Source organism: Cataglyphis hispanica, chromosome 3 (genome assembly GCF_021464435.1).
Source record: "Cataglyphis hispanica isolate Lineage 1 chromosome 3, ULB_Chis1_1.0, whole genome shotgun sequence".
Classification (NCBI taxonomy): domain Eukaryota; kingdom Metazoa; phylum Arthropoda; class Insecta; order Hymenoptera; family Formicidae; genus Cataglyphis; species Cataglyphis hispanica.
The window spans coordinates 4617675-4643105 of NC_065956.1; the positions used below are offsets into that span (position 1 = coordinate 4617675).

Genomic DNA, 25431 nt, shown 5'->3' on the forward strand with positions numbered 1-25431 from the left:
CCCGAGTGTCGTCGACTGCATCCAATACGCTCTCTGACGCTCCATCAGCTTTCTCGTGTGTCACCGTGTCACGAGTGTGCGTGTGCCCGTCTCGTCTCCACGAGACTGTTCGTCTCTATTCGAGGAAACGGAACAGAGATTCGAGTGTCGTGCGTGGATATCGGGGAGTCCGTGTTCCGGATCGTGCGCGCGTGAAATCGTAGAAGCGACTTGCGCGATCGAAACAACGAGAGGATAACGGAAAAACGGTCAACGGCGACGTGTACGCTTTCCCGTGCGCGCGACGCTCGTGTATGTTCCATGTGTGTGTACGCGCGCGCATATGAATGCGAGGAAACGAGACAGGCAAAAGTGTAGAATTAAAGGGGAAGAGAGCGGAGGGCAAGGGACAGTGAGAGAAGAGGAAAAAGTGGGAAGTGCATCGCGCGCGCGGCTCATCGTCATCGGCGAGAAAACTGTCCGGAAGTCACCTTTTGCTGGCGCGAATATCTATTGCAAAAAATAGACCAATAGAAAGAGAGAGAGAGAGAGAAAAAAAGAGAAAGAGAGAAGTACTTGCGGGTGGGCGAGGTAACTCGATAGAAGAAGGAAGAGAAGGAAAAGTAGAGAGAGGAAGAGAGATGGATGGAAGGTAAAAGAGAGAGGAGGAAGACAGTTGCGAGAAAGAAGAGGTGATCCGTCAACAGTGCACGAGTTTCGCGAGACGAAGAACGAGAGAGCAAGTAGCGATCGAAGGAAAGAGAGAGAGAGAGAGTGAGGATTGCGTCGTAGACGAAGGAATGTGAGAAGCGACCGAGCAGTGCCGTGTAAACACGAGTCTCGAGTAAAAACGAGGTGGCCCACCAGCGACGTTCGATGTCATTGCCTTTTCCGTCGCCGTCGTCGACATCGTCGAGCGACATCCTCGACGGACCGACATCGTAGAGGAAGAGCTCGTGCGGGAAGAAGAGTGTGTTGTCTGGTGTGGCATCGATCATCATCGTCGTCGCCGCCGCCGCCACCACGCGTATATGAATTCGCATCACAAATGACGGCGCACCGGATCGTGGGCGGATTAGCGAGGTGTTGGCTCGACTTATCGTCGTCATCTTGGTCAGTTTAACGGACAAAGAGGTAAGTCATTCTACTGTATCACTTTTAGCTTTAATCATGTCTTACAATCCCCTCGGTACGTGGACTCTTCGGCAAAAATGGCTCCGGGCACACATTCCTCGTCGCAATTACTATATTATTTTTAAGCGGTCGTCGCACCGATTTCACTCGATAAGATAACTTTGACATAAGATACGTTGACATTAATAATGTTCCATCGCTGATAACTTTTCAACAATCCGTATCGTGTTAATTGTTTGAGTTTTGATTGCGATATCTTGCTTTGTTTTAAAATTCGATCAATTATTAGAATATTAATTTACTTATAGATGAATAAATTCATTTTTTCATTTATTGCACTTGCTATATATCTTTTCAAAATTCTTATCATTTTTCTCATTTTTCTAGATTAACATATATAATTGTTCCATTTAATTGTAATTTAATTCATTAAAAGCAGTTTAAAGAGAAACATTATATATATATATATATATATATATAATATATATATATATATATATTGATTAACTTTTGCTGATTATTCATACGAAAATGGAGTATAGTTTTCGTACATTTATGTTACTGGTTATGTCAGAAGTGGCACATTATCAATACTTCGATTTTCTTTATTTTTGTGTTAGAATAGGTAAAGTGATATCTCTCGACTAAAAGATATAGAGATTCTCACATTGATATATGCCATTGTATATAACGATCTTGTCGGCAATATAAATATTTGCCAATAAATAATATATATCAGTTATTAGTGTAGTTATCGCGCAATAATATATATCGATCCTGTAGGAGTCGTTCCGAGAATTTGTCCTCTCCGAGATATTTGGGTGGGTCCGATAAATTCACGGTATCGTGCACGATTAGTTCTCGCGTGTGTTCAGATGAATAAACAACACTGGACAAAAACGCAATGTAATACGAGGTGAAACGAGTTCTTCGTCTCCTTTTCCGAATTGTCTATATATATATTTGTATCACTTTATACTGTGTACATTGTGAAAGATTGACAAGGAAACAATAAGTTTCCGTGGACCAATCAATTACCGCTTTACGGAAATTTGATATTTCCGAAGTAGTTGCAGGTTGTCTCTCTCTCTCTCTCGCAAAGCTCTTTCCGATATTAATAATTATAATTCACAATAGAAAAAACGGAATAGAATATTTATTTAGGAATAAATGTGCCTAAATAGATTAAATGCAGTAATAATTTTATATTGCATTTTTTAAATTTGTAAAATAAAACGCTGATATAAATATTTTATAGTTTTGATTTTTCTAAAACGACAGATAAAAGTTGCACAGCAACTAAAATATTAAAAAAAAAAAATCTTTGTTATGAGAACAGAGAAAATTGTATTTTTTATACTTTTTGTTTATATATCATAATAATTATCATAATAATTATATATCATAATAATATATAAATATCTATTGAAATTATTAAAATAATATTTAAGTACTATGTTATTATATAATCCGCCAGAGTTATTAATAAATAAATCGATTCTACTAATATGTAATTAATTCGGAATGGCTTTGCGATTTTAATAAAACAGAAAAGAGCTTTATATAAATCTCTCATAAATTGCATTTCTGAGATCACATTCTTATGCCTAAGTAAATATCTGATATTTGAATAAGCCGCTAAAACTAAATACCTGAAACAATAATATGGCTTTTCTGCACAGAAATTGCGATTCAAGCGATTCCAACAAAGTGGCGTAATGATGATGCAGCAATTCTGAATTTAATAACGATGTTTTTTTTTGTGTTGCACTGTATTTATCATTATAATTTCGAAATGTAATGTTGCAGACATTGCGAAAATTAGATGTTTGATTAATTAAATTTTTTTTAAATTGAATACGCGCGAACGAGATACTATTTAGGCACATTTATTCCTAAATAAATATTCTATTCCGTTTTTTCTATTGTGAATTATAATTATTAATATCGGAAAGAGCTTTGCGAGAGAGAGAGAGAGAGAGAGAGAGAGAGAGAGAGAGAGAGAGAGAGACAACCTGCAACTACTTCGGAAATATCAATTTACACTTTTTATATATTGAATAATTACATTGAATTTATATAAAAATATAAAAAATATAATAATTATTATATTATAAATACAATTATTATAATAATTTGCATATCGTAACAATGAAAAAATAATAAAATGCCACACGGAAATGGAATTTTATCTGCCGCGAGTCTTTCCGCAAGTGTTACGTGTATAAAGAAATAAATGCACTCTATTCATTATCGATACGATTACGTATTTCATGACCTCAAGCAGCACGATAATTATCAGTATCATATATGATATATCTTCATTGTAAGGTACAAAGTTTGCGTGCTTATTCGTTTAACGGTTTGCATATCTATAATTCGAAAAGACAAATAATTTCATGTTTTCGTAGAAAAACGTAACCCAATTTAAGTGATATTTTATTAAGATTAATTAAGATAATTTAGTGAAAAAAAAAAAAACAAATAAAAATTTGTCAATTTAATAATGTCATTTTTAACTTATTGTTAGTCGATATTTTTTATTTTTCATATTTTTTATTTCCATTTAATACATATCTCTCTCTTTCTCTCTCGATGCAATTTACTTCAACAAACTTTACCAAGATTATCCAACTTCACCTGCTTGTAAGCTTATATGGGCCGAGGCTTTCAAAGTTTCTACAAGATGTATTTTCCAACAAGTGTTGTGTATTACTGGAAAGACGTTTTACTTCACTAAAATTCTTCAAAACGTCAAACCACGATAGAGACGAATTGAAGAAATTTCAGATTAAATTGATATAAATAGTTAACTGTTATATAATTAACTGTACCGCGCGCGGAGTTAATAAAGTTTTGCCGTCATCGACCGCATAGAAATATTTCTCTCTCGTCGCAATAAAACGGAGGGAAATGTTAGCCAGATTGAAGTATTCCAAGGAATGAGAAAAAGCTGACCATTCCCAGAAACTGTCCAGCATTCCTCACGGTCGACCCCAAGACACTTGAAAAAAATTTGGCGCAACCGCCCGTCGTTTCTGGTCGGACTAATTCTGTTCGGACCGTCTGGCTTTTCGAAAAACATTCATTTTATTTAGCTTTTCGTGGATGCCTACTTTCACAGAATTTCTCTTCGTATAAAACTTTGATGAAACAAATCAATTTTTTTAAAGGAATTTTAGTAAAAATATATCTATTCCCTCACTTTATAAGAATGTTTTAAGAAAATAAAATAACATGCGTTATATTAAATCATCAAAATTTAGATTATAAACTTATATTGAAGCCAAATGTATCCGAAATTAAATAAATAAATAAATAAATTATTAAATAAATAAATAAATATACATGCTGAGATTTAAAAAATAGAAAATAGTAGTAGGACATTGTATATATTGCATTACATTACATTATTGAAATGCGCGGTGTCTATTTATGTATTTCATCTGTGTTTAAACATGTGGCGTATTATCATAACTTTCGGCATATTAAAAGCTGAAACGGAATATTCAATAGGGAACAGAATATTTAAGAAGCTATGATAAATTTGCGGAATCAGGCATATGTCAATGATATAAATGACAAAGCATTACTATATGTTAGTAACACTAAAATGCGAAAAAATCTATTGACATTGTTACAAAATATATTATTTTTCTAATATAATAAAATTACGCTAATAAAATTGCATCGCAATGTAAAAGATAGTTGCACATAAATATTTATTGTAAGGAGTTTATATATATATATATATATATATATATATATATATATATATATATATATTATCAAATATTTGTTTCGTCATTAAGCATAGTACTCATTTAAATTCTTTAATAAGAAGTATTTTATCCACATTATATACAGAAAATCTATGTATATATTTATTATATGTTTTCAGATTACATACATAATTGTGTTTTGAATCTTATTACATTCAAAGTTTTCCTCGTAATGGGTGGATAAATTTTTAACTTGTTTCTGAATGACATTATTTTCGCTCGCATTGCCATCTACACATTCCATCTAATTTATTGTTTACTGCCAGATCTTTCAACGGTGTTTGCGAACGAAACGACTAGCGCAACGTGTTCGGAAGCGAAGATCAATTTGCTTGTCGAGTGCATTATCTCAAATTACACAGATCCGGTCGCGTCAAATAATGCGCTCGATGCCAACTCGTACTCGTAAAAATGATACCAGTAGACGCGTATTACGTATCGTGAGCGAAGGAGCGGGAAGGGGAGAGGAAGGAAAACATCGATTGTCAAAAAATATTAGCGTCTCTTGTCGTAGCGTTTCCCGTCAATAAAGGAAGAACGTAAACAAGGAATAAGGAACGAGTTTGTAGAGCAAGGAAAACAAAAAATACTGTCCTGCTTCGTGCGTAGAGATAAACAATAATCTTCATCGCGATATTCGCCATTCTTTTCTTTTATTTTTCCATTTTTCCTCTATCATCGAGCGCTACGAAAAATCCGCATATATAGTAAAATCTGGTTTGCAATGGAGTCGGCAATTGTTAATTGTAAAAAAATTGATCAATTACAGTGGATTATTCGAAGAATATTCTCGGAATAATCGACAAATGATTGATCAATTTGCTTGCGACTAACGACTTATTGTAGATCGGGCATTAGATGCATCTAAAGAGATCATTTTCATCAGAAATCTTTGCGTAAGAGATTTCCATGTTTTTAATAGATTATCGAGAGACTGTCTTTCCGCAATTGTTTTTATCAATATTATTTAACGACATCAATATGTCATTGAGCGATGAATCAATGCGAATGCGAATTAAGTTTATGGAACTGTCAGCTGTGAAAGAGCAGAATGTATTTCATAAGGTTTCTATCACACTCTAGAAACGTAATCTTCGATGACTTCTATCGCTGCGAAAGTTTAATTGGATGGCGTTCCTAATTGGATTTTCCTCATGGCTTCTGACTATTTTTTGCCAACATCAATATATATTTCTATCATACATATAATGATACTTTTTCAGAATCCTGAGGAGAGAGAATCTCTTATATCAAAAAAAATTTTTTTATATGGATAATTAATATAATTCTATTTTTGCATTTTTTTTGACATGCTAAATCGATTTATTTATTGGCAACGATAATAATTCGCGATAAATCGAAAATTATTCTCTCTCGATATTTTTATAAATTATTTTTTTGTCTCTTCTAAATATTTTTTTCTTTTTTAAGCGAAGAATTATACTGCGATTAATTTCGCCTTTGTTCGTGACTATTCGTATATTTGATCTCTATGCACTCGCGGCGCGGCAATGCAAACGCTCTAATCGGCCATAATTATCATCCTCGTGAGGATGAACACTACCGTTGTTCCCACTGGCGGTGACGGCAGCGCGGATTATTCCCGCCCCCAGATATCATCGTGTATTTCTTTCTCGCGCGCGGTGGCGCCGTGGAATCCCGGTAACGGTACGCCGAGCACTACCTGTTACGTGTGTCCATACTACCTTTACGTTACGCATTATCATCACGGGGCCATAATATCGTCGCTTCGATCGTGGATCCGCGTAGGTTATCGTGCACCGTTGTAACTGCCGCTGTTCTCGCGATTGCGCGAGGAAAGCGATTTTACCGAGGAGGAAAAAAACGAAACATGTAAAAGGTACTAATCGTTGCGCAATTTAAGAGTTTTCTTTTTAACACGTGTGACGCTTTTTAAAATTAATTGTCCCCCCAAATGTTTCTATAAGTTTTTCTGTGTGCGAAACGTTTTATCGGAGATACACAAAGCACATTTTTAACTCTTTAATTTAATAATAGATTTGTTAACTAAACTTGAAATTGATTCTTGCCTCAAGATGTTTTCAAAACTAACAAGTCTTCGTAAAATCAATTGTAGAAAACTGAAAAAGAGAAGAAAAGTATGTTATATATGTGTGTGTGTGTGTATTTGTAAGGAAAATATTTTGTGTTGGAGAAATTTAAGTGTATTTTGTGACTTTTCACATAAAGAAATCTAGTTTAGTTTTTTATAGCATCAAATAATTACAAACTAAATTTTATTAATGTTTATTTATTATATTACTATTAAAAAAGATATAGGATATATTTAATACAAATAAAATAAAATAAATAAATCAAAGCATTTATTCAATAATTATAAATAATAAAATCATGTATATAGTAGTATGTGCGAGGGCGGAATTTACACAAATTCTTTGTTAATTATTTGTGATTCCTGCTCTTTTCTGACCTTTGATAAATATTGCAAAAATACTGAAGAATTTCTTTTTAATTTTTTATCTTTTTCAAGATAAATCCTAACAAAACATGTTGAATTCCAAGAGTTTTTAAATTGGATTTACTCGGATATTCGGAATTTCGAACGATTCTCCGACAAGGGAAAAATAATGGGACTTTGATTTTTAAGAAATTTTTTTAACTCTACATAACACTAGAATAAATAAAACACTAACAATTCCATAATAATTCTCCTTATGCATGACGCTTATGAAAAAATAGTAAATAATTTATAAGCTGCATTATTTACATTTAATATTTATATTTATTTGTATTAGTTTATAGTACTTTTTGTCTACGCGAAAGATAAATACTTTAATAAAATACTTCAAAATTCGAAATATTTTTGTGCAATAGAATTACTGTGTGACAAATACATAATTAAAGCGACTATTGTACAAACATATTATATCATTTCAATATATCGATCTGTGTAATAAAAATAAGGCTGGATCATGTGAGAATATCGGAGAACCGATCATTTTTTAAATGTCACATTTTCCAATAGACAATAGACCGCTTTTCACAAGATACGCCTCGCGTCAGATAGATTAATTGATTTATTGAACGAAAAAGAAAGGCGCGTAGAGTACAACATGTGGATTAGTTCACTCGTGTGTTCGTGAATAATATGCCGACACTATTACAAACTCGATTCTTCGGATAAAATAGTCGTTGGCCGCGTTGGCACGTTGGTCGATTTTTCTGCAACATCGTAAAGTTTCATCGCAAGAAGAAACGCTCCGTCACTCTACGTACTGACTATTACAAATCGCAACAGTACATCTATTTCGATCCGCTTCATCGCGGATCTGGAAAATCTAACTCATCATGCACGCGATGATTCCATATCTCGCGACTTCCGCATCGGCGCGAACGCGAAAGTAATTCAGAGAAGGCGTTCTGTTTCTCCACTGTACGTCCGGGAAACGCTGTCTACGAGGAGGAATGCGTAACAGGATTTAAATTTCAAATGCGCGCACCACCTTTATTATTAGAATGGATAACGCTTTCTATGTGCAAAGTTTTCGTTCAATGGAATTTCTGGCCGCGGGCGCATGTCTTTGCGTGAAAAAATCCATATTAGTCGTTACTGGAAAAGCCGCTCCCGCGCTTTTCCGCGAGATAAACCCATTCCGTGCTCTTTCAGGCATTTGAAAGATTACTGAGAATAGTTTTAGCTTAAATATTATTGCAATATTGAGGGATCTATATCACACGGAGTCTCACGTATCTCAGTTATTATTTTTCCGCGTTTGAGCGAGTCGATAACGGGATTATTTTCTTACTTTTTAAGGAGAGACTCATATTGAAGTAAAAAAAGTACGCAATATGTATTATACCCGACGTCTCATTGAACTCGTTACGGTTGCTATGAGAGTGTATTCTCCAGGTACTCTCTTCTCGAATAGTCGTAAACTTATTACGTGTAACTGACGCTCATGCATCTCATTATTACACGGACACGGTAAAAGCGGTAAGTAAAAGCAGGTCAGACTGATATTACGGACGTACCCGCACACAGATAAATCTTGATGCCGGACGAGCATCGTTATCGGTTAAATGTCAAATTCAATTTCGCCACGATATGACGGATCCAAATAAAGGATGATCAACTTCCGTTTTCCTTGCACGTGGAAAATTGCCATGGTAATAACTATCGTGTGTGAATATCCAGAATCGATATTAATACTGCGGTTCAAACGGCGAGTTATTACAATTGTAAAGATTGTTCAGAGAGATCTCGGAAGGTCTATTTACAATAATGGTAAAATAAAGATATTGAGAAACGCACAAAGAATTTTTTTTTAATTAATTGTGAATTAATAAATAGAGAAAATTGATTTATAAAAAATTATCATGAACTTAATTTAGCTGTCTTGAGTATATTAGATCACACATTTTTGTATAAAATTGTATCTCGAACCTCAGATTATTTGACAATGTGGGTAACGTTTTATTTAATTTATTTTCTTTCCATGGTGCGTATTATATCTGCGCTGTGAAAACGTTCGGATTTTCCCAGGATAAGCATAGTTTTCCAAATCCCGTGTCACAAGCGACGATGGCTTAGAGAGAAATCCCTGACCTAGATAATTATAATATTGTTTACTTAAGTCAAAAGAGATATCTCTATGGACACGAGTATGATAAACGAAATTAAAGTGTTTATGTCACGCGCAATTATATTTTTGTCAATCACACTTGTTGTTAATGGCGATGCATCGATCGAAATAAATCGTGCGAAACTTTCGCGATAATCGCATCATTTTTCCGTCCCCGTAATGATATTAATTGCAATTACGTAACAGTGATTAATTTCCTATAGCGGAAAGAACTCGAATTAAACGCGTCGATATGACGTCTGCGCGCCATTTATTTATTTTAATTGAATCTGCTTCCAAGCGCAATCGATCGCGTTATCTCGCTGCGCGAGAAACATTCATCGTTGCGTATTCGTACGCGGATATTCTTCGATATCTGCCAATAAATCAGCACGCGCGACGAGCGTTGATTCGCCTCAATGAATTAACACATCGGCAGGATAATTTATCATCTTAATAACGGGGAAAAAAGAAAAAACGGACGGTGCGGGAAACGCTCGTCCGATAATAATAACCGGCGAATGAATACTCGCGCTTTATTTATATCACGACGTAAGCAATAAAGGCGTTCACGCAAAATAAAAGCCGATAAACTTCGATGAGTGGATCTCTCAATCTTACGTCATTGTTCTATGCTATAAATTGCATAGCGCCGATGAGATGCGATCGACGAAGCATTAATCCGATCTCTTTTCGTCGAGCTGATTGATAGGAAAAGAATTTTCGGCTCGTTTCTTACGAGAAGAACGTCTCCTTTATTACGGTGCCTTAGCCGTTCGGGGAAGGTTTATTTTTACGTTCCTCGTAATCCTCGTAAAGAGCATCCGGAGCACGCATAGCGAAGAAATGATTCGCCGCAGCTCCCGACGGGCAATGCGGCCGCGTTTCGCAGAGCGGAAAGCTCGCGCGGCGGAGACGCCCTTGCGGATTCCGCAGGAAGTTGTAGATATATGTATCGAGATTTTCGCGACCCGATTCATATCGTATTTTCGTGCGCCTCCTATACACACGGGGAGGACGGAATGCGAGCTGAACGACGAATCCCCGCTCGTCTCGGCGCGTCGCGGCTCGACGATGCGTTTCGCAATTACGAAGACAATGCGTTCCCTCGGCAGTAACTTGGGCTCGCTATTCCCATCACCGTCCAGCGCTAAATTTGGTCGCGCGGTTCTTATCCCGCGCTCGCATTAGCGCTTGTTAAACGAATGAAAAAGCAGGTGAATGAAAAAGGCTCTCATGATATTTTATAAGAGGCGATCTTTTTATAAAGATACGATCGATTTATCGAACAACATTTTTGCGTTTCAATTATTTTCTTCCCGCGATGTGTATTATTTTTAAATTTTTAATTCGAAATTATATTATAATAAAATTCTTATAAAATTCAAATAATATTCGCGCCGAGGAAATTCGAGTTATTGAAAATTAAACATGATTTCTAAGTCTTCGCTCTTCGTAAATTCTCAAGTGACGAGAGATATACTTTACTATACTTTATATCTATTTTATATCTACTTGCGAGAATAAATGTCTCTGAATCACAGATAATTATAGTTGGCGCGCAAGTTTAACATGCATCGCGGTCCATTAGTTTTCCATACTACGAATTTTTCCGAACCGATAGTTTCTTCTTGCTGTCATTCTACCGAGTGTACTTTTTTCACCATTGTCGATGATACGTCCACGGAGCGATTAATTATTGCTCCTACTTACGCTAAAAATAATAGTGACCTCTTTCTTGCGCGGAGATAGACCGAGCCACTATGCTTGGTATGCGACTGTCGTACACAGTTTAACAATCGATCAGAGTTGATATTTGGAATTCATCGACTCACCCGTTACATTCGTATGAATGCGAGCATGTATACAGAGCAAAGACGAAAAATTTAGGAATTATAATAAAAATGAACGAACGTGTTTAGTTAATCAACTTTAATAGAGCAGTCTTTCGTTTACGAATGTAAACTATGAGAATCTTTCAAAATGTACATAGTTCAATGCTACGAAGATCTTATAAATTTGTAAAGATCTTAAATCCAGATAAAGATCAAATTTCAAACAAACATCAATTTGTTTTTTGTTTTACTTTTTATCACTTTACCACATTCGAGTTTTGAAAATATTTCCTAATTTACTCAAATAATTATTTTAAATAAATGACTAGAATAATATGATTTTTTTTTTTTTTTTCCATTTACACTGTACAAAGAACTCATGATGTGCATTACAGTGACACGAAATGAATCGAAGATTAGGATACAGCAATTACGATGGCAAGATCGCCGGGCTCTATGACTTGGAGGAGACTCTCGGCCGCGGCCACTTTGCCGTAGTAAAGCTGGCGCGGCACGTTTTCACCGGTGAAAAGGTCGCAGTGAAGGTCATCGATAAGAACAAACTCGACGAAGTCTCGAGGGCGCATCTTTTCCAGGAGGTGAGAGAAATTGTTGTTTTTATGCCAATCGCTTATTTACGCGGTTGTCAGCAAATATATATCTAAAATTCTTCCACGATCCATCCAGTTTGATCTTCTACTTTTTCAACAGAAACGAATAAATATTTTTCTGCTAAAAATAACTGAACTAAATGTTAAAATACGGAAAATTGATAGAAAGCATATGAATTATTTTTCTCTTTTCTTTAGGTATTCTATTTTCTTTTTAGTATTTTTCATATAGAGTCAAGTTGTATTGCTATTTCAGATTTCCTTTTTATCTCAAATTTATTTTAAATTGAAATACGACAGATAGAATTGCAACGATATCCCTTGTTTATATCTATCTTCATGAATCTGCAATCAGGCTAGAGTTGTTTTCCGCCTCGAATCTATTTGATGCCTTAATGCCTTAATGGATATAGTAGAATCATTGAAATGCCATTCTGATTCGCGTAATGTGATTTTAATGGCTGGTCGATAGTATAATCGGAAATCGAATAGCCTCGTGCACAGTTACATCGTGAACTTTCTCAATGAATCTCGTTAAGGTCAACAAGATAATGATGCAACTGGCAAACGGAATCATTGACTCCTAGATACAGATTTGCTACAGCAGCAAAATTTTTTTCTCATGCATTGATTGCGAATAATTTGTGTTGCAGGTGCGATGCATGAAACTGGTGCAGCATCCCAATGTAGTGCGGCTATACGAGGTGATAGATACGCAGACCAAGCTATACTTAATTCTCGAGCTTGGGGATGGCGGAGATCTCTACGATTACATCATGCGGCATGATAGCGGCCTCAGCGAGGAGGTATTGTTGCATAGCTATTGTGATTTTATTGTATCGGTTTACAACTATTATGCAAATAAAAAATATAATACAAGTTTAATTCTGATATATAAAAAGTTAGCATATTAAATACTAATACTAAATATTCATAATATGAATTTGACAAAAACATATTTTTTTTACCAAGTATAGTCGATTAAGAATATTCTAAAATTTTTCATAATAATTGCCCAAGTATCTACTATACGTCAGAATATTTGAAATATAAAATATATTACTTTTTATCTGTCAGCTGGCCAGGACTTACTTTCGGCAGATAGTTCGGGCTATATCTTACTGTCATCGCTTGCACGTAGTGCATAGAGATTTAAAACCCGAGAATGTTGTGTTCTTTGAAAAGCTCGGTATGGTGAAACTCACGGACTTTGGATTCAGTAATAGATTCTGTCCTGGTCAGAAGCTCGAGACTTCATGCGGCTCATTAGCTTACTCCGCTCCAGAGATACTTCTGGGTGATAGTTACGATGCCCCCGCAGTAGGTAAGCTCGTTAATTAATGTGATTAAAGATTAAGAAAGATGATTTAAGTTATTAAGACTTTTTAATTATTTAGCAATTTCTAAGAGTACCAATTTTAATGAGAAAAAGAGTCAAGTTATTTCTTTTGTCAAACATTTTTCTAAAACGTTATCAAACTAATTAGTTTGATTGAGAAAAAAAATCTGAAAGTAAAATCTTACTTCGATAAGTTACATTTGTCGTTTTGATTTGTTACAGATGTTTGGTCGTTAGGTGTAATATTGTACATGTTAGTATGCGGCCAAGCACCGTTTCAAGAGGCGAACGACAGCGAAACGTTGACAATGATTATGGACTGTAAATACTCAATCCCATCACATGTGTCCGATGGTTGCAAGCGACTGATCGCGAAGATGCTCGTGCGGGAACCCGAGGGCAGAGCGTCTCTCGAGGAGATCGCGGCGGATCCGTGGTTAGCGATTGGTGCTGATTCGGATACTATAGAGACATTACCACTTGTGTCGCGTCAACAGGTGTCCGATGAACATCACAATCACATAATTACCAAAATGGTTAACGGTAATATCGCCACCAAGGAAGAGATATTGGAGTGAGTAGACATTAGGAAGTCTTGTGGTGTTAGTATATATTTTGAGCATGCGTTCGCGTGGTGTGGATTTTTTACTCGGTAATTCTTATCATGTTTTTTCTTGCAGCGCGCTTGACAAGAATGAGTACAATCACATCACCGCGACGTATTTTTTGCTGGCGGAAAGGAAGCTGCGCGCTCATCGACAGGAACAGATGCAGAAAACTCGACCAGAGGTTCTAGATGTTTCTCCGAGGTATGTTTTAAGTACTGAATCACGCATTGTTAGTGTTGTTTCTATGTATGACTCACTTATGAAATATTCAAGTTCTAAATATTTATGACGCGTGTCAACTTGAATGAAAGTTACTAACATATTAATGTACTAATTTTGTGCAGCCGGCAGGATGATCTGACAACAAATCTACGAACGGATCAGAATTCCCTGGGCACTGTCAATCAATCGCTATTGAGCGTGCCACGAACGCCCGGTGATGTACCGCAGGTATGTATCGCATGTTCGTCTCCTAAAATAATGTCGACTAATGTAACCGAATGTAACGTTAAGGCAGGCATATAAAGTATCGTCTGCCGGATAACGTTCCTCGCTCGGGAAACAAAGATGGCTGTTCTCATTGCAGAACGTGCGTACGCGCAAATGCAGTATCGTCCAAGAGGAGGAAGACGAAGATGATGTGTCCTCTTGTTCCGGCCGTGATGAGCATAGCAGTAATTCGGCATTAAATTCGTTTAATCGCCGTGGCTCCCGTTCCGAGGGAAAACTTTCGCATATCCTGCAGGAACGGTTATCGCAGCTTCCAGAAAAACATACTGGCACAAAACCAGTGCAGGGTCAACGGCATCCGCATCAGAAAGAAGATATTGTTATCGCCGACAGAGGAGAAAGATTGAAACAGAGTTCAAGAAACGAAAAGGATAACAAAAAGTTATCGTCGCCGGTGCATTCGAAGACGACGGGAAAGGTTCAAACGGGTAATGTTCTCTTGGAGAAGTTACCGCGGATTACCACAACTTGCGAGGAAAATCTGAAGAATCGATTAAGTGACGCAAATGCTCCAACCACAGGATGGTCTAGAAAAACCAACAATACGGAAGTTAGGCCCAAATCGGTAACAGACTGTTTAAACCGAACTGGTGGATCGATACCGGCAAACAAATGGAGGATGGGTGCTCAGCATCATCGATTCAGCGTGCCTCTCACGGAGCCCACGATTTCCTCGAAACCGTCCCAAGTCCCTACAAAAACAATAGTGACGACAACTACTACAATTCTGCTCGAATCATCAACCGTGTCGATACCTCTTCATCCGATTAGCGACAATCAAGTAACATTAACGCCTAAGTACAAGACGATGCCGTCGCCCAGCAGCGGTAATTCGTCTACAACGCAACTCAATGAAATCCTAGAGGATGGAGATGGCATGCAGGCGTCAGTGAACTCCACAGAATGCGGAGGTTCGACAACCAAGTGCCGCGTCGTCAGACGAACGGCGTATGAGCAACGGAGGAGCAAATTCCATAAGACGCGCACAACCTCCTGCTCGAGTTCCGACGCTAGCGACGATGACAGCGAAAGTAGGAAAAAGAGAGCACATAAACTTGGAGCTTCCACCGGAAAACCTTTACCTCCAAGACGCGACAGTCACGATGACTCAAGTGACTCGCAGGATCCAGGAGGAAGTGGCGGCGGACGAGGCGGAGTGGTTGGCGGTGGAGGAAGCGGTGTGAGCAATGGCCAACATACGACGACGAACGAAAGCAATCGAAATGACAATAGTAGCGGCACTAATACGACAAACACAAATACAACGACGACAACTGGAGGGGGAAGGCATCGATGCACCGAGAATCAAATCATCTTCGGTAGGAGACATCGCGCCGGTAGAAGAAGAGCTGGCGAGACGCGTTTGCGAGAGAGTCAATCATTGAATCGTATTACCGAGGTGCAAGAGGCCGAAGCACCCTCATCCTGTCACAATCACTGTCACATGTCGCGTAATTCGACAGCAGTCGGCACGCCAAATGTATCATCGTCGATGTCACAGAGCAATACGGCTTCCCAACAGAGCGCTGCTCAGCCTGTTTCTCAAATGGCAGCCACCACGGTACAGAAAGCTAAAGGCCTCGGCGCGAGACTATTGCAGAGCTGGTCGCTCGCCGCAGGAAAGTCCTTGATGTCACAAAGCTCAAACAAACAATCTGCTCATAGTCCCGGTGGCAAAAGTAATAATCATCGTCAATCAGACAATTGCTGTCAAACAATCAGTAACGCCAGCGACGAACGTCGCGGAGATCATAAGTGCACCAATCAAACAACGTGCAATGACAAGGAGAATCGCGGCAACGGCTCGATAAACCGAAACGAATGTAAGAGCAGGAAGATTCGATTGCTAAGTCGTTATTTCGCCGTGCATAAGAAGCTCTGCGTACCGTTACCGGGTTTCGGTAAAGGACGTCTGTACAAAGCTCGCTCGTGCGGCAGCATCACGCGCGATCGCGTGAGCCCGCCATCGCCCAAATCGATGCTGTTTTGTTCTACAGCAGCGGCTGAAGATAAATGGCGGGAACATCGTCAATGGTGCGATGCCGCGATGAAGCAGCATCGTGGCAGCGATGGCGACATTAATCAGAATCTTGGCCTCGCGCATCTCGTGCAGGAAAGCATCGTCGGCAAGGGTTGCACCAAACTGCCTGCCGTGTGCCACATTCATCTCGGGGACGCTTCCAAGTGTTGCAGTCTTTGTTGATGAATCGCTTCCGCTCGGAAGAAGTAGAAAACTCGAGTGCAAGATAAGAGACACAAGTGCGGGTAGGTAAGTGAGGTTCGTTCCAGTGCCAGTGACATAGCTAAATAGCGTGAAACTTTTTTTGCGCGACAATCTTTTCTGTAAATTGTATATAATTTTAGCGAGTTATTTTATTGATACAGAAATATTCTTATTGCTTAAAAGATCTGATTTTTTTTTTAAGGGAAGAAACCTTTGAAACAGTATAAATGCCGCGTTTTGGCATATCTTAAGAAAAATAGCGATTAACTGTATTTTTAAGCAAAATTAGTGTGAAATATGTTTATATAGAAACAACATGATAAGCAATTCAGAGTGCAATGTATGTACTCGCAAATAATATTTCCAAAAAGAAAGGTATGATCTGTTCCTCTCGCTGATGCCGAAATTACATTAAGTTAAGGAGGCGCAATGCAATTAATATCCGCGCATATGGTAACCGTTAATCGCGTTAATTAAGTGGTTTTGGTCTACCATCGATTTACTTGACTGATTATATCATATCCCCGCTGGGGGAGGGAGTCTATAGAGCACAGGGATCAAGATAAGAATAAGAGAAAGAAACAGTGTATTGATTTATCGGTCACTCCAAAAGAGCTGTATCTAGTCCATATGAACAAACAATGTATTAAATATTGCAGAGTTTATGATTATTATATTATTATATTATATATTATTATTAGTATTATATTATCATCATTCTACACTATTCTAATGCTCTATTACTATTATATCTGCTGCTATTACTATTACAATCGCTATTATTATTGTGAGAGATTCAGTATCATCTCCAAGATTATCGCTATTGTCATTATTATCATTATTATTATCGCCACGTCTTCATTATCACCCTTTTCCCATATCTTCTAAATAATGTAAAAACATAATACGATATAGTAATGCATAATGCGTCGCAAAAATAATTTGCATCTTGATTCAGATGCAACTTGCGATCGATCGGGTACAAAGTCGCGCAGTGCGAATAGTGTCTTCCTCGTATTTCTTTTTTTTCCGATCTCTTTGTTTTTTTTTTTTTTTAAATACTATCTCTTCATCCTTCTCCTCCCCTATATGATATTGTCTTTATACAAAACGCTTCCTAACTCGTTAACTTATTAAATACAGATATAGTTTCCGAATGGCGATTGATTATATATTCATATACGTAAATTAACGCGAATCGTAATCAAATACACAGAGATAAAGAGAAAGAAATGCGTGCTCTACGACAAATAGCCTGTTTGCGTTTTGACGAAAGGAGGAAATGATTAAGGAGAGAAAGAAACTTGCTCTACAGTGTTTATGTGTATAATATGTCCGTTAAAAACAGCAATGTAGAAGTGTACTTCTTGTGTGTGGAGCGAGCAATGCGCGACGTATATTAAGCCCACCGAGCGCATAATATTGCGCGCAGATATTAAAAGCTTAAGAGCAAGTGACGATAATAGCACAATCGTCACTTATCGATCTATTCTCTTCTAGATCTAAATAATCGGCAGCGAACAATAGATGCACTATTGGAAAATTTGTGTTGTTAAAAAATATGTCGCTTAAAATTTTTGTATTATATATTTAACACATTCATATGTTAATTTAACATATTGCTGTTGTGTGAATTGAACTCAAATGTTAAATTATTAAAATAATTGAAAAAATGTAAAAATAATGTGCACACATTTTTAATTTTATACAATGGATATGTTTTGTATTATTAGTGGACAGGATTTATCTGTTAAAACTATACAGAAAAAAAATGTTGATTTTATTCTACAATAGGAATGAGAATAACTACAGACTGTCAATAATATTTCTCCAAAGTATTTTTATTATTAAAAATATATTTTTACACAAAATTTATTTCAAATTATTATGAAGTTTGTATTCATTTTGTGTTGAAATATTAACATAGTATTAGTGTCACCGTTTAATATATCCATATTACGTTAAATTAACATAAAAATTTGTGTGGCCTGTGCGGGATATGCGATATGTTAAAATTAAATCAAATTTTCCAATAGTGTATACAAGATCTATTTAAACGTGCTTGCCGGTTAAGCACGTCTCGCGACGTTCTTCGTTCTTGCGTCGCGTATCAACGATCGCTAAACGGATTATCGTCGATATTAGTCATCGTCATCGTCTCTCTATCATCGTCATCAGCGCGAATGCTGTCTGCAACTTAAAAAAACCATGTTAAAATCATTAATATAAATATAATAAGTGTTTGTTGTGCAATGCAAGAGAAATTTGTCGGATGATCTTGTCTTTCTTTTTTACAAATTGCGATGCGAACATTTTTTCGCAATTTATTATCATCCGATCATTTATCTATCACTTGTCCCGCGATTCATCCTTTTCTCACGCTTTTGTATCAATTTTTATGAGTCTCGACGATTGAGTGCTGGACACTCGATAAATGCCGAAATACTTTCTTTTTCACGAGAATCTACAATTTTCAATTTCTTCATTTTGTATTATATGTACATTATATTATATTTAACGTTATTAAGAAAGAAGTGTAAGATATATTTATGTAAACTCGGATTATATACGTCGTATGATAATGTTAATTGTAAGGTTTAACTATGTCGTCGAATTCCTTTTTTTTCATCTAAGTTCGCGGGGCAAAATGCATCGATTATAACTCCTTTGATAAAGACTGAAAATATTCCGCAACTTCAATAATATCCCGAGTATCAGCTCTATCTATATATATCAATGCGTCGCACGATGACGATGACCTAACGAGACCAAAAAATAATAATTCGTAAGATTCACAGACCTAAGTTTGCGCTAGCTACAAAGTGCAATACAAAGTCGTACAAAGCCAAGTACCTTGCGTCGGTGTAGTCGTTGATTTTAAGGATTCGATTCGATTTTATCTTTTTCATCCTATTGTAGCGCGTATTGCAACTCGGGATCTACTTTTGAAACTCGGAACCAGCAATCGCGGTGTACATGGGCATTAATGTTATTTCGGTGTGATGAGAGAATTAATATAATATCTCGGGGAATGATGGAGAATTTTAGGATATACAAGAATCTTTCTTCGCTACGAATAATCTGACAAAAATGTAAGCGACAAAAAAAAAAGAGATTATCTAGTGCGAAAAGCTCAAGCAAAATTTCCTCGTCAGGAGATCACGCGCGGCTTGTGTCGGCCCTATATATTTATGTAATAAAGCGAAAGCATCTCCCCTCACGCGAAACTCGAACAATGTATATTCTGAAGCTACAAATATAGAGTAAAGTGTCTCTTCCATCAACGTAAAGTGTACATATCTTTGGCATTTTCCTACATCTGGGAAAATTCATATATTCTAGGCGAGCTATTGATAAATAAAAGAGAGAGAAAGAATAAGATATTTTCGTGCTATAAAACGGAATGTGCTGTAACCGATTCACACAACAGTGACAGACATTTACGCATTGGGGTGGTTTCCTAAGATACGCGATACACGCACATAACGTATATACATATATAATAACATATATGTCGCTAAAATGCAAGTTGACGTAATCACATCGAACGCATGTAATTCCGTTGTAAATCTTGGCTTCGTTGTTGTTGCGCTGTTCGTAAATCGCCTCCCTCCTTTCCCACCGATTAGATTTTAGCGAATAAAACCGCTATTCTGAACGAGTCGCACCACGAGTGCGAGATAGAATTTTTTTAACGGTCTACTCTTTTCACTCGTCCTAATGTCTAAATCCGGCCTGAACAGACCAAAGTCCCGCGTCATTCCCGTAGCGTCCGATTCGTCATCCCGATTTACTGCCAGCTAAATGTGTTAACGACGCATCACTTTACTAAGCCGGCATAAGATGAGATCTGTGTAAACCGCCAAGTATGATTGTTCATGCACAATGTGCTCGGAAAAAAATAAATTAAAGTGACAAAGTTAACACCTACGCCATGAGACTATATATTTCTCCCGTCGTACTCTTCTCTTTCAGTACATATTTTATCCTCTTCACCGTTTCATCTTTTACAGACGAAAAGATAGAAAAAAGTAAGTAATTTGGATCATATGCATCATAATTTTTTTAATTTTTCACAACTTTGTTTGTCAATAATATACATTTTAATTTTATAATCTCTGCTTGTATATATTTTTCTCTTTCAAAATAACATAAGTGTATATATCATTATCATCAGCGAACTGTTTAATTATATCTTGCATGTTTGTATCAAAATGAAATTAAAATGATTTACATATAGGCACTTGTTTATAAAGAAAATATATATATATATATATATATATATATATATATATATATATATATTTACAGCAATGGAGCATGCATGGAATACATTTGTAACCACAGACTTTTATATATTATACTTATGTTAATATATTATACTTATATTAATATATATTATACTTATATTAATATATTTACATATAAAATATATATATAAGTCTGTGTTTGTAACAGAGTGTAACTTTACGTATAGACTTATGCTCTAAAACGCAGAATAGACATCTTATAAATTAATTTATTTGCTAATCACTTTTCTAACAATACGAAATAATCTTCGCATTATAGCTGCGCGAACGTTGTATCTCTATTTCAGCTAAGATTACATAGAAATACGCTTTTTCTCATCATATAAAAAATATTTTTAGAAATAGGAACTTCGAAAAAATATATAGAATAATTCATAACATTCTTTGTGTAGTGTAATCAGTCCGTTGAATCGATCGTAGGAAAGATTCTTTGTGTGCAATACTGCGCTTCGTTGGTATGGAACGACTTCGGTAATTGTGCTGTAGAGATTAAGAGAAGACAGTTTGTGCGCGTGTATGAAAGAAAATCTTCCCCGCCTCGTCTCAGCGACTTTACAATTATTTTCCGGGAAGATTATTAGAAGATTCGATACTATTTTACATAATATTCCGGCGTGAGATTTACGTCGTTCACTTGTGGCATTGGTCGAGCATCGAGTCGTTTTCGAAACAATCAACAATGCGTTCTTTCAAGGGAAGCATCCGATTGAAACAATAATTCCTGTTACGCAGCAGCGGATCCTCGCTGTTCCATCTGTCTCAGAGCTTTCTTGCTGTTCTCTACAAATTCCTAAACAAACAAATTATTTTTTACAAATAATTATGATAACTAAGCTGTCAAAAAAATCTGCTCATGCTAATATAATATACAAACCATCAAACCGCGGCTCATAAAATAAGGTCGGCTTATGCCGTCGTTTTTTTCGCAGTCTTCGCAGAAGCACAGGAATATCGTGTCAATGATCATCTACAAGGGAATATAGTTTTTTTATATAAATTTGGTTTTATATAAGGTTAGTGATATATATATATATATATATATATATATATATATATATTTTATATATATATATATATATTATATATATTTATATATATATATATATATATATATATATATATATATATTTTGAATATTTATTTAAATAATATAATTTATATTTATATTATATATTTATATATATATATATATATATATATATATATATATATATATATAATATAAATATAAATTATATTATTTAAATAAATATTCAAAAATTTAAAAGATAAATTAGTTGTTAAATGAAAAAACTAAAAGAAATTTAAAATAATAATTTTTGGAATGATTTTGATAAATTTTGGTACTATTTTAGTGAAAAATGAAAATGAAAATTTAATTTACATTAATATTTATTAATATATATACCTATATAATTAGAATGAATTTTATAAATTTATATATATATATATATATATATATATATATATATAATTATTTAAATTATTATTAATAATTTTATTAAAATTTTAAATTTATATAAATTTATTTATATACATTTTTTCTATGAAAAAAAAAATATATATATATATATTATTATATATTATTATTTACCTCGTAAATGGATATGAAGCAGTGCGCGACCAGGAATGCGAATATTCCTGCGAGAGAGATTGGTATCCAAGGATGATGAAGCCCATCCATTTTCTACAAAAAGACGGAATTAAAATATTTAGTAAGAAAAGAATATTTTTTTTATGTGATTATCTAATTTATCTAACCTGCATCATATAAACCCCTGCAACGACTGTAAGAGTGACGACGAAGACTTTACCCAGGAATAAGACAAAGTCACCGACACTATTAATCGCCGCTACTCGCAAAATATTACTGGACAAAGCTTGAAACGCCTTCCTTCCGCCTGTGCAAAAGTTACATCCGTATATGGCTGAAAAGAGCAACATATTTTTTTATGAGTATATTGATGAAAATATGTAAAATATATTTTATTGTTCTGCAATTATATTACTAGACATAAGAATGGAAAAAAGGTTTTCCATCGAAAGAACTTAAATCTTTAGCTAAATAATCGTTGATAAAATGTGTCGCAGTTACCTGTTTCAATATATGCATTCCTGGTGAGAAATTTTAGAGCGCATTCGAAGCACCAGAAACAACATTTACAGCACCATAGTATTCCTTGCACGAAAGCGTTATCGTAACGCTTCAGATGGTTTTGAACGAAGGAAATCATAGCTCTGAGTAGTCGAACAACACCTATTATCAAAGCCCCGAAAGCAACGGTGCCCATGTGATATCTTATAAGATATCCGAAGCCTTTAACTACCGGTAAAGAAAGATGTCTTTTGTCCCTATCAAAATACAATTATTGATCAATTTTCTCTGTGTAGAAATTATATGATATTGTAGAAATCACAGTACTTTTGATGAAATATCTCGAATAAAGAAAAAAAATAGATGTAAAAGAAGATATTAATAAAGAATATTGTAATATTACATAAAAAAAATTTTGTTTTTAAATAAAATTACCAAGGAGAGAAAGTACTAAGCACCATTAAAATTGACACGAAAAATATTTATGTGATTATCGGAAAAATAATTTAATATTATAAGAAGAATTTTTAATTTTTTTTATATGTAAATAATGGATTTTCTATTATATTATTTAATCCACATTATTTTTTGCTATTGCTAAGCATCTTACCTTGTAAAAAACCATCGAGCTACGGCGCAAGCGACGACCATGTGCTGACAGCCCATGTAAAATTCGTAGGCCACAAAAAATAGGAACAGATTGTACCATCTCGTCGCCTAAATCAATTTCATTTATTAAGAAGATATAATTTTTTATCATCGCGGGAGAGTCAAAAACCGACAAAACAAATAATACGCTCACGTACAATAATTAATGCATCCTTCTTAAAATGCACGTGTTTTTTGCGATTCAGGTAAATGTCACCGGCGCTCTCGATCCATAGCATACAGTAGATCCACGCCACCATCGTGAATCCGATGAACAGATAAGTCTGAAAATAAATGAGAATAAACCACATTTGCGAAAATTCAATTTTTTGACATGAAACGGCGATATGAGACACTGATGTAATCATTGATAATAATTGAATGGAGATATATGTACTCACATAAATTGGCTGAAACAGCAACGCCGGCATCGCGCACACGGCTTTACCCGCCTCCCGGAAAAGCTGCATGACCAACTCGATTCTCTTTCTCATCACCAGAATCACTAGAAGTACGATGACCTACAAACATAAGTGTATATGTACATGCATGTATGTCAATGCGTGTGCGCGCGCGCGTGTGTGCAGAATGTTCACAAAGTTTGCCTGTTATGTACAGTATTTCTCTTACGTACAGTAACGATCGACATTATAATAGAGTAGATGAAGTAAGGCTGCAGACTAGAATCTTCAGGATCAATCTTTTGATTGTCCAGGAGTATCTTCTCCTGATACCATGCCCACCTATGCACAGAAAGCATTAAACTTGTCGTAATTGTATTAGTTGATTGCAATAATTAGGTTTTTTATTTGCATAAATATTTTTAAATTAAAAGATTTAATATGTGATTTTGATTTGCCGCGTGAATTTAACCTTTGGTTTGAAATAATTCCTTTTACCAGAGATACGTTGTGCCACCGATGCAAGCCAAAACTGCACCAATCAATACAATATAGATGACGTATTGTACCATATAGCGGAAAGCCACCAGGATACCGACAGAAAGTGCTAAAAAATTGTCGATCGCAATCAATCACTCTCCGTTTTATATCATTTGAAAGCAATATAAGAATTCATTCCCAAAATTTAATTCGCAAAAATTATATCCTTGATGGAATCAAAAAGTTATACTATTTACGCGGAAGAAAATATTGAATAAAAATTTTTCAGATTTTTATTACACTGTATAAATTGCTTGGAATATTTTCAAATTCAATAAAACGTTCGATTAAATTGAAAACTTTAAATAATATAATTCTGAAATAACAATATAGATTGTATTTTTGGAATACGTACCCAAAGCTATAAGAAAAAGATAAATTAATTCGCGCCATGCAATTCCCAGATCAGTGACTGCGTTCTGAAAATGACATACATAATTTATTGTTATTTGTTTTGTTTATTTATTTTGGCTAACTTAAGAATCATGTTACTTACTAATCATTTTACTCATTTTAACTGATAAAACTAATTAATAAAAACTGATCTATTTATTATAAAATTTAAAATATAATCTGAAATAGTACTATAGGTTGCAGCAGTTAATTTTTAAGAAAAAATTGGATTAATACAAGTAAGCTTTATTTAAAGATGATGTGATCATAATAAAATTAAAAAAGGCTTTTTTCTCTCCCTTTCGAACTATTTTAAAATAAAGTTTAATAATTGTTCGGTTTCACGAGCTTAACAGATGACTTTTTCCGTGGAATAAATACATTTTCTCTCATTTTTCAATCAATAATGTGAGAAGAA

At 35.4% G+C, this 25431-nt stretch overlaps 2 protein-coding genes across 8 annotated transcripts in view; one reads left to right on the forward strand and one right to left on the reverse strand.

The window, feature by feature from the left end:
* Window positions 1–20556, forward strand: LOC126848367 (probable serine/threonine-protein kinase DDB_G0277165). Its single transcript, XM_050589206.1, has 8 exons — window positions 1–1113; window positions 11730–11933; window positions 12599–12751; window positions 13023–13269; window positions 13507–13858; window positions 13965–14093; window positions 14237–14342; window positions 14479–20556. The coding sequence occupies exons 2-8, from the start codon at window positions 11739–11741 to the stop codon at window positions 16603–16605; spliced, it is 3309 nt and encodes a 1102-aa protein (XP_050445163.1). The 5' UTR covers window positions 1–1113; window positions 11730–11738; the 3' UTR covers window positions 16606–20556.
* The window catches only part of LOC126848380 (choline transporter-like protein 1), a 24120-nt gene continuing 16352 nt past the window's right edge, over window positions 17664–25431 (reverse strand). For all 7 annotated transcript variants that reach the window (XM_050589238.1, XM_050589239.1, XM_050589240.1 and 4 more), the window contains 11 exons: window positions 24976–25039; window positions 24579–24687; window positions 24314–24422; window positions 24081–24200; window positions 23838–23963; window positions 23642–23748; window positions 23032–23288; window positions 22698–22864; window positions 22531–22623; window positions 21811–21903; window positions 17664–21726 (listed from right to left, as the gene is read on the reverse strand). In XM_050589238.1, coding sequence (XP_050445195.1) covers window positions 21661–21726; window positions 21811–21903; window positions 22531–22623; window positions 22698–22864; window positions 23032–23288; window positions 23642–23748; window positions 23838–23963; window positions 24081–24200; window positions 24314–24422; window positions 24579–24687; window positions 24976–25039 — 1311 coding nt within the window. In that variant the 3' untranslated portion in view covers window positions 17664–21660. The remainder of the gene's footprint in view (window positions 21727–21810; window positions 21904–22530; window positions 22624–22697; window positions 22865–23031; window positions 23289–23641; window positions 23749–23837; window positions 23964–24080; window positions 24201–24313; window positions 24423–24578; window positions 24688–24975; window positions 25040–25431) is intronic.